This window comes from Lampetra planeri, chromosome 9 (assembly GCF_965212315.1).
Source record: "Lampetra planeri chromosome 9, kcLamPlan1.2.h2, whole genome shotgun sequence".
NCBI lineage: Eukaryota > Metazoa > Chordata > Hyperoartia > Petromyzontiformes > Petromyzontidae > Lampetra > Lampetra planeri.
Window position 1 is genome coordinate 11,712,533 of NC_136115.1, and position 10,035 is coordinate 11,722,567.

The following is a 10,035-nucleotide window of genomic DNA, read 5'->3' on the forward strand; positions in this document are numbered from 1 at the left end:
TGTGACAGGGGGGGGGGGGGTCAAAAATCGTCCAAAATCGCGTGACGTCATTTATGGACGGGTCCTAAGGCTATACGGGGATTTTTGTATTTGTCGTATCTGGTGAGTGTCTGGTGTGGGTCAGGCGTGCCAAGCATTGCTCCACTGCGGGAGCTCATTTAGTGTCTCGGTAAATACAAGCAATTTTTAATGATAGTTATTTATATATGCGTGGAAAATCGGTAACCAATTTCTCCCAGGTTTTATTTGTACCATTCGGTTACCGGTTATGCTACCGGTAATACAAAATACGGGTTTACCAAACCAAAAATTATGATGAACAACAATGTAGCAAAGAGCTGCACAGTACACATCGGCGAAGTGATATGCCAAACGCAGGTGGTGTTATTCACGCCGTCTCTGCGCGATTGCCACATTCAGAGGAGCGTTGAACGCGAGGCAATCCGCCGTTGGTGCTGATTGAGTTGTGTTGACGGCCCCTGTATGACATTACCTGGGGCTGCCAATGATTGAGGCAGGGCTCCCACAGGACGCACTTCGCATGAAACACGTTCACACCACCACAGTGGAGCTTAACATTTAAGCATACGTGTCAACCCATACGGTTTACCCGTGTGCTTGTACACGGAAATTGAGTTTTCAGGTCCATACGGCATACAGCCGTTTCAATACGGGCAAAAATATCTTTGTGTTTCTCCCTTGTGATGGGAATTTGTAGGATGAACATTGAGATTTGTCAGGGCAATTATAAGGAATTGATAGGTATGTAAAAGCCAAGTGACGTGTCGTGTGGTCTGTGTGTGTGTTCATAGTTTAGGCTCAACCTAGGCCCAAACCATGAACATTTATGCAGTCATAACACAATCCGCCAAGTAAAAATAGTTTTTGATGAATGAAATACAATTATGATTACCTACCTTTTCCACATCCCAAACCCGAACGCATTTCTCAGTCAGTTTAGGTCTACCACAACTGCATTCTACTGCTGTAACATCAAACGCAGTGCCACCAGTTGAAATCAATTCCTGCTGCCACCCCAACACAAATTTAAATTTCCGGACTGACCGATTCAAATCCGGGCAGGTGGCAATCTTACCCTGTGCTGTTGCAGAGCACCATAGCTGGCTTTCTACCCCATTGGGTTGCAAGGACCCAGGGATAGGTCGGCTGATTTCTGAACGTCCATATAAATTACAGGGGAAAGGGTCCTGCTTAGTGGGTGCATAGACCCTTGGCAATGACAACTGTTGACAGTTCAGATAATGTTGCCACTAAACTTTGCTTGTATCTCTCCACTATGTCACACCTGTCTGGCGATGGTATGGTGAAGTGCAGATCTTCACATTCAGCCAATAACAGAGATCACGGTGCAGGTAAGAGCTGAAATGACCTCCCTGAATGGTTTGCAGTTTCACCGGGGGTCCTGACAATAAAAATTTGTTTAGAGGAAGACCTCAGTGATTGCATCAGGAGTCTGACCTGGAATTGCCTATGTGACTACATATGTTTGACTAGGTTTACATTTCTGGAAATATGGATTCCATCCATTTGTGTCCGCAATATGCCATCTTTCTTTGACTAAATCCAACATTATTATTTGGCAAGCAATAATATGAACACTTAGTTGCATCATTTAACTTTTCCTATTCTCACCATTGTCACCAGATCTAAGGCACCTCCATCCTTCGGATTGTTTCCTTTTTCAGTGTCCAAGTCTCGCATCGGTGCAGTCCCCTCAACCACACACAGCCGTTATAATCGGAGTTGAGTTCTCACGCTCAGCCCTTGGTTGGCCAGCAATTTGTGCTGCTGTGCAGTTTCTGCTGGCTGCCTTTGCCATTCTAACATCTTTATTGATCTGCTCTTGGCTCCCATGCTTATGGATTATTGCCCCAGGTATGGGAAATCAAGTTTATTGGTGTAACCAGGTGAGAGGTAACCAGGATATCCACATTTAGGATAGTCATATTTTTATTCCACCAATCTGTTTATTTGCCACCAATGCTGTATTATTCACCAAAACGTGTGGCACTGCATCCACTGCGGCCCGCGTAGGTCCTGGCCCGCGGAGCTGCATGAAGATCCGAGCAGAGCCGCTGGCGATCGACAGCGTTATCCTCGAACCCGAGCAGCAAGAGAGAGAGAAAGAGAGGATTTGTGTGTGCGAACAAAACACCGCATCACCAAGATAAAAAGAATGTGTTACATTCCACAATCTGCACGCTGAAGGGGAACACAAGATGTGGCTGTGAGCCCCCCCCCACCCCGCAGCGTGTGCGACAAGCCAATCCGGCGGTGGTGCCGCGCTGCTGGAGCGGGGGCCGGGGTCACATGCTGGGGAGCGGTGGCCTCGCGCTCCATCTCCACTCCGCGCTCACGTGCGTGCGCCGTCGAGGATCCCACTCTGCGAGGGTGGCCGAGTGAAATGCCGCTGCTGGCTCTGCTGCTGTGGGCGCTGGGCGGGGTGGAGCGCGCACGCGGTGGCGCGTGCCACGCTGGACCGGCACGCTATGCCCTCACGTTCCACGCCGAGTGGAACGCGCGTGCCTTCCCCAAGCAATACCCGCTCACCCGGCCGCCTGCGCAGTGGTCTGCACTCATCGGTGAGCTTAACGCGCCACAGTAACTACACTGCTCTTTCTCAACACATGATAACATTTATACGGGATCGCTACTTGTCCTCGGTTCGACCCGGACAATATAAGAATGGGCATCTTGTGTTTGGGGTGGCAGGAACCGATTTGTACTGAGAGCTGGTTAGGGTATTGTGTTGAACTGTATTATCACAGTCTGTTGCACAGTTTTGATAATAGACTGATGCTGACTCAGAAATACGTCCCGGTTTCGCCTATATTGAGAAAGGTGGCTCGGCTATATTTACACAGCTGCGTGAAATCCGTGTCCGCCGTTAGTAATCGGCACATATGGCAACGGTATGTGGTCTGTGCTCGGGTAGAGATGTGTGGAGTGTGTGGATGAGGCGAGGTGGTGATATGGGCTGAGGTGGTTCTTTGCTTGCTTAACACAGAGTCATGGAACGACAGTACAACTACAAGCAGCCAGGAGTGAGGGGTTTTGGGCTCGTTCTTTCTTTCCAATAATGGATGAGCCAATAATGGAAAACATCAGTTGTCACCAACACTGCCTTATATCAGACAAATATAGGTTCAGATGAGAATAAAGCACACGGCAACATAGTGCAGCTGACAGATCCAATAAAGGAGAACATGCGAGTACACACATCACATACACACGAGTCTCCGTGGATCAGCCATCATGTGACCTCAGGATTGACGGCAATATCCAAAACTCCGCGGGTATCAATTACACTCACATCTGTTGCACGATAATCGCTCTGAAAAATAAAGGGAGGGACCCCGCGTGGCGCGCCAGCGTGCATTCAACAGGACGGCACAAACATCGCATCCACATTGGTTGCTATGGATCGGATGACGAGAGCGACCTCTCATATGTCGCAATACACAGTTGAGCTGCGAAAAATATGGAGAAAAACAAACCCAAACAGTCTACGCGCAATAAACGTGGAATCGCACATCATTGTGACGCCGTAGTAACAACTCATGACTACCGCGTCACAATGGTTTAGATATCCTGCTTGGGCATCTTTCTGTGTAGAGTTCGTGTGTTCAACCCCTGTTCTGCATGGGTTTCCTCCTGGTTTTCTGGTTTCCTCCCATAGCTCAAACAACAATGTAATTAGTTTTGGCTAAACAGCCCAATTTTTAACTACTCAGTGGAGATTGCATAAAGCAACATCACCCCCTACTGCAAAAACTTGGTAAGACCCTCCTGAAAAAGAGTTGACTCCGAAAGGCTTTTCTGGGAAAACAAGCCAAATAGTGTAATAATCATAATCAAATGGCGGAACCAGCATAAACCACCTTATGTCAACCAATATTCATACACACAACATGCAAACAAGATCTATACGAGAGTGAGTTATATCAAATTATGGCGAGGTATGCGTTGAAATGTATGCCGCACGCATTCCCAAGACACCCGTTATCTTTCGATTTAAAGCTTTCGTGACTGCAGGGATTCATCTTCTTGGTTCTGGCCACATTCACCGTCTATGTCCGTGGCTGGCGCGCAGGTGTAGTTCACAGCAGCACGTTCAGCCTGTGGTCCGAGGGCGCATTCTCGTCGCCAGCCTTCAAGACGTTTGTGGAGCAAGGAGACTACAGACTCCTGCGCAGCCAAGTGGAGGCCTTGATGAGCAGGGCAGACTCTGGCTCTGCTGGCGCAGGATCCAGCCCTGTGCTCAGCTGGTTCTCCGTTCCTGCGCTGCGAGCTGGAGTGGGGAATTCCACCACAACTTTTCATATCGATGCCCAACATCCCATGGTACGTGACAGGTTGAGGGTTGTCACTTGTTTGGGAATTGGCGTCTGTGTTCGGGTGGCATGAATTGATATATACCAAGACATGGTGGTATTCTTTGTACCGTGTATTTTATTGTGCCTTGTTGTATTCTATATGTTGGTTGTCCACGTTGATGCATGACCTTGTCATTCGGAACTTGACCATGTACAGTTGATTTTGGATTGTTTTTGTTCATGTTTTTTTGCTGTTACCAGGTTTATATTGTGTAACCAGATCTCCAATCAAAAATGACATTGCCCAGTGGGTTTTACCCGTACCAAAATAAACCAACACCAAACCAAAAGGAGACATGGCGGCATTGTGTTGAGGTTGAAAACCGGATACTGCGCAGTTTTGGAAACAGACCCAGGCTGACTGAGAAATATGTGCTGGTACTGGTAGGAACCTCCTGGTTACACCAGCCCACAGGGGATCATTGTGCCCGTCCGTCCGTCCATCGTGCATCCAAAAGTGGGAAGGGTGGGGCTGGGTGGAGAGGGGAGGGTGGGGAGGGGCTGGGTGGGGAGGGTGGGGAGGGGCTGGGTGGGGAGGGTGGGGAGGGGCTGGGTGGGGAGGGGGGGGGCTGGGTGGGGGTGGGAGGGGTGGGGCTGGGTGGGGAGGGGCTGGTCACCCCGTGGTGCCCTTATAAAACTCAACGTTTAACCTACTCACGCCGGCTTGTGCCTGCCCTCACAGTCGGGAAAATTTGCGGAATACACCACGCCGCCGTTGACCCTGGCCATTGACCGAGCAACCCAACGTTTCTACCAGCTCCCTCCGCAGGAATGTGTTTTAGTCTGTGCTGGAAAGGGTGGCAGAATGTGGTGGTTAAAAAATCCAATCGTGAGTGAGCGACAAATCATGAACATGTTCTAGAGAGGTTCGAGAGCTCAAATTTGGTACATGTAGAGTAAAGTTGGGTCTATGCTGGTAACTATAAAAGTTCAAACCCGACACTTTCTGACCTTGGGCCAATGGACGTTGCTTTGTTTACATTTGTTCAAGTTGGCAGATGGAGGGTATGAAGGGCGCCGACTGCAAACTATAATAATAAACTAACCGGGGCCAATCCTGCAGGTGTCCATAGTTGTACGTCTCATCCCGAGTCCGGACTGGTTTGTGGGAGTCAGCTCTCTCGACTTGTGCTCCGATGCCGGAGACGGAGGCTGGTCGCCGTTGGTGAGCCACGATCTCCAGCCGTGGGACGGTGGCACGGACAGTGGCTTCGCGTTCTCGTCGCCCAACTACGCGAGCGAGCCGCAGGAGCCCATCTCGCTCATCACGGCGCAGAGGCCGTCGCATCCCGCCAACTCCTTCCATTACCCGCGCCTCCAAGCGCTGCCCAGAATCGGCTTCCTCGAGTTCCACCTTCAACCTGCAGACCACGGTTCACATTGATCATTTCTGGATTTGTAATACTTTTTTGTGTTCGTGTGAAAACTGCATGCATAACTGTGAACTCTTTTGTACTGCTTGTGCAGCGTTTTATTTAACACTCCTAACATTTTGAGGGGGGAAATCTTATTACCGACAATTGTCCATGAACACGAGATTCATCTTGAGGAAGATGGAAAACGCTTTGCCACTTGCGAGCCTGCGATAGCAATGAGCAGCGTAACCACAGCGAGTGAGCAGCATCCCCCTGCACTCGAGTGGACCGCTTCCAAACCAGCCGCTATTATGAAATTAATGCCGGCTTGAAAATAACATATTTACTATTTTGGAAAAATACGTCACTTATTTATTTTACTTATTTATCCACGAGCGCTACACTCAGTCATAGGACTATTTTTCAGGAGGATCCTGAAAAAATTAACTCGTAAAAACAAAGTTTTTCACTATAAATCCTTTATATGCGTGGCATCGGTTTTATTTTATTATTCATTTCTGTTTTTCTTGAGTAAGAGTTTCATTTTTATTACATTGGTATTTTAAATTAAATATGATTTTTTTTCCTAAAAAGTGGAAAATTTTGGAAAATTTTTTTCACGAAAATGAATTGTCACGCACAACGAGTCTGTGTGCAAAATGTCAGCTCGATTGGATCACGGGAAGTGGGTTAAAAAACGACCGAAAGATTTGCACGGTCGTAAGCGCGCAAGTAAGCAAGCAAGTGAACGTAATATAAAGGATTTAAAAAGAGTCCTATGTCACTAGCCCCTCCTCACTCACTCCCACACCCTTTCTCAACTGAACAAGGTGCCGCACACATGCCCCAGCTTTCACAGTCGCGCTCACGCGCCAGCCAACATTTGTCTCGCAGGAGCAGGCGAGCACCCAAGAGCATCGGGTCAATGCAAACTTCACTGTGGGCGTTAATGTTGTTATGCCCATGTGTTTTTGGCGGTTATATAATGTTACAGATTCAAAGGACTCGACGTCAGACTTGCAGAAACAGGAACAGAATGAAAACGGGACGATGGACGAGATGACTCCAAATGAAAACTCAATACAACAAAACTCCAGCAAGCATCCTCACGGCATCGCCAGCCAACTCTTCAATGCTATCAAGACCGTCATCCAAAGTGATCCTTTAATCTGTACACACTACAAAAGCATAAAACTTGATTTTTGTTAAGGTAACAATCGTGATTATCTTAAATTATTGAATGCAGATTTTCAAAGTTAAGTGGTGGAAATTCCATTTTGCTAACGTGGGGATAATCTCTCCATAGAACAACCACTGTTGACTTCCTCACAAGTGGAACTCATTGTATCGACCCAAGAGGGAAGATTGACTGAATCAACCCCCCAGCCAGGATTTGAAATCTCAACCTTCCGCTTGCAAGTGGCTCAGTCTACTGCCAAGCCACATGGCCAGATGACCTCATTTGTAAACACTGACAAATAGTGAGGTCGGGTATGTTTGCACACAAATTCGGTTTGATGTGAATCGTGGTGCAGTTTCTCCACTGCGTCTCATGTCAGATTCGGGCCAGAGAGAGGAGCCTGCTGGAACGCCCCTGGACTGCGAAGTGTCGGACTGGGCGGCGTGGGGGCTCTGCAGCCGGACGTGCAGTATAGGGGTCAAGCGCAGCACGCGTTTCGTCATTCAGACGCCTGCCAACGGTGGCCGACCCTGCCCCGAGTTGCACATGGAGGAGGCGTGCGTGGAGCAAGCCTGTGCTTCGGTCACCCACAACCCTGTGACCTGTGCAGGGGGCCGTGCGTGCGTTGAGACCGCGACGGTGGCAGATACAGGCAACTCATCGGTTGCCTCTGCTGCAATTGAAACGGCGGAGCCCGAGAGCGCGAATACACCAAACAGTACGGCCCCAGTGCTTGGAAACAGAGAAATGGCCACTTCTGATATGAAGCCAACGTCGTCATCTGCGATGGCTGCGGAGAAAAAAACTGCCGTTGTGCCCAGACCTGAGAAGACCACGCATTCAGCAGGCACTAATTTGAGGAGTCCTCTTTTACAAACTCAAAGGCCACATGTAGATTTTGACCACGGCTTCGCAATCGGTGAGTGGTATTTGTGATTCTTCAATGCCGTGTACTTATAGCAATTTTAATTCAAGTACTGATTTGCCCAGGAAAGCCACATTGATCCAGGATGGTCCCGCTACGTTGGGATGTTTAGCCAATTCAGATACATTGCAAATTTTTAGCTATGGGAGGAAATTGTAGAACCCAGAGGAAACCCATGCAGAATAGGGGGAGAACATAATTAACTCTGCACAGAAAGGCAACCAATCCAGGTCCTTGTTGCTGTGTGGCACAAGTGTTGCCACTGTCGCCCTGCCGCCCAAGTTTAACCAGTAAATACGATTATGGGGAGTGAGTGAATATTGTTTCTGTTGCAATGGCTGTCGGCTTATGGCCACAACAGTACGAGCCATCTCGTCAGTAACGTGATCTCAAGTATGGCCATGTTCCCATCGTGGTCTTGTCACTTTCCAATTATTCTCCATGAACTCACTTGTGGTACAACAAATTACAAGAAACCTCTTCTCTCATTAAGCAGTTTCACGTAGGAAATTGTATTTACATTGTGATGAAGATGTCTGCGGTAGTAGTGCGTTGCGAAAGCTTGAGAGAATTAACGCTCAACACGCGGCCCAGGCGAGTAAACCGCACTATCATTACCTGTGGCTACGATAACGTATAGTACGTGTTGAACTTGAGGTGTGCTTGAAAACATCGTACTATTGTCATTAACCGTGCTTTGTGGCATATTTTTTGATCAGATCTTGAACCAACACATGTGGAGCCCACAAGGTCATCAATAGTTTGGTCCACACCCACTTCGGAAACGAAGATTTCTGACCCGGACGATGACCCAGAGCTGCAGCAGTCGCTTCGGCTGAGCCCTTCAGCGTTCACAGCGATGCCCGCGCCGAATGTCAAACCCCCGCCGAGGAGACCGGCCGAAGCCAGCGCCCGGGGGGCCGCCGCCGTCGCAAAGCACGCCAAGGCGTCGGACGGGGATAGAGACGCGGACGGGGTCCCAGCGGGGAGCAAGGGGGACTGTGCAGTATCTCCGCTGTCTCCCGCGGGGCCCTGCAGCCGCTCCTGTGGCTTCGGTCTCCAGCGGATGTCCCGCACGGTCCTGCGGCCATCGATAGGGGGCGGCCGGCCCTGCCCCGAGCTCTTTGCATACGACGTGTGTCTCGTTAGAGTCTGCTAAGGCCCTGTGAATTGGCAGTGCCGGCTGCGAGCCACGACATCCTTGCCAGGAGTGTTTGGTACCAATGCTGAGAAAGTCGCTAGCTCGTGCACAACTCGGAGTGTTTTAAAGAATATGACCAAAGCTGACGCGGGTGGCTCAGCAGTAGAGCGAGTGGTCCACAGCAGTCGGGAAGGTTGCGAGTTCAACTCCTGGTTATGGGTTAATTCGGCCCATATTTCCCTCCGAGGTCGATAAAGTGAGTACCACTTTAAGGGGGAAGTTGCCCTATGGATAGACTCGACTCTGCCATAGGATTGTAGAATGTCCACTGCTGGCTTATTTGTGCAGGAACTCACTTTGATGTAACTTTTCTGTGAAATAAGCTTTTCAGGATAATTACAGCAAGATGCAGTACGTTTATATTTTAACTGAAAGGCTTGAAACAGCTGTTGTTAAGTTGAAAGTTGCTTTTTTCAAGGCTGTTTCCACTTCTTTGCGGAGCACAAGCACTACACGTAACCACTTCAGTGTTTTTGTGCATCGATGTATTGTGTCTCAGAGCGTGTTTGTCTAATTCTGATGACTCGTTAACCTGCAGCGAGTAAAGAGCAACGTTCAATGTGCACTTTAATTTTTCTATTGTAATACCTGTATTGTCAAATCCGGTTCATTTATGGACTCTCAAATTTACATGTATCCAATATGATTTTCAAATAATCAACAATTTTACTTGAAGTTGTGCTTCATGTTGTCATGTCTCCTCGTATTCATGGGTACATAAAAAAATAGACACCTAAAACCAATCTTCCGTGATCTGCACTGGCTACCAGTCAGCTATCACATACGATTTAAGTTAGCTGTAATCACTTACAAAGCTTAAAACGGCCTTGGTCCTCATTAACCTGCAGTCCTGTCTGACCCCCCCAGACGACTGGTAAATGTACCTTGCGCCCATGAGGCCTTCTCGAGTGTGGCGCCTAAGATCTGGAACTCTTCCACTGACCCTCAGATTGTCTCCGAGCAACAGTTCAGGAAAC

The 10,035-nt window shown here is 48.6% G+C and overlaps 1 protein-coding gene across 2 annotated transcripts; it reads left to right on the forward strand.

Moving 5' to 3' along the window:
* The first annotated feature begins 2,227 nt into the window (after positions 1 to 2,227).
* On the forward strand, positions 2,228 to 9,733 carry LOC144720683 (spondin-2-like). 2 transcript variants are annotated; one of them, XM_078597638.1, is made up of 6 exons: positions 2,228 to 2,603; positions 4,115 to 4,365; positions 5,461 to 5,770; positions 6,747 to 6,908; positions 7,288 to 7,851; positions 8,577 to 9,733. In XM_078597638.1, exons 1-6 carry the CDS (start codon positions 2,426 to 2,428, stop codon positions 9,014 to 9,016), a joined length of 1,905 nt encoding a protein of 634 aa, XP_078453764.1. In that variant the 5' UTR covers positions 2,228 to 2,425; the 3' UTR covers positions 9,017 to 9,733. The 2 variants fall into 2 exon arrangements, with proteins under 2 accessions (XP_078453764.1, XP_078453763.1); XM_078597637.1 differs by having other exon boundaries at positions 2,285 to 2,603; positions 7,312 to 7,851.
* The last annotated feature ends 302 nt before the right edge of the window (positions 9,734 to 10,035 follow it).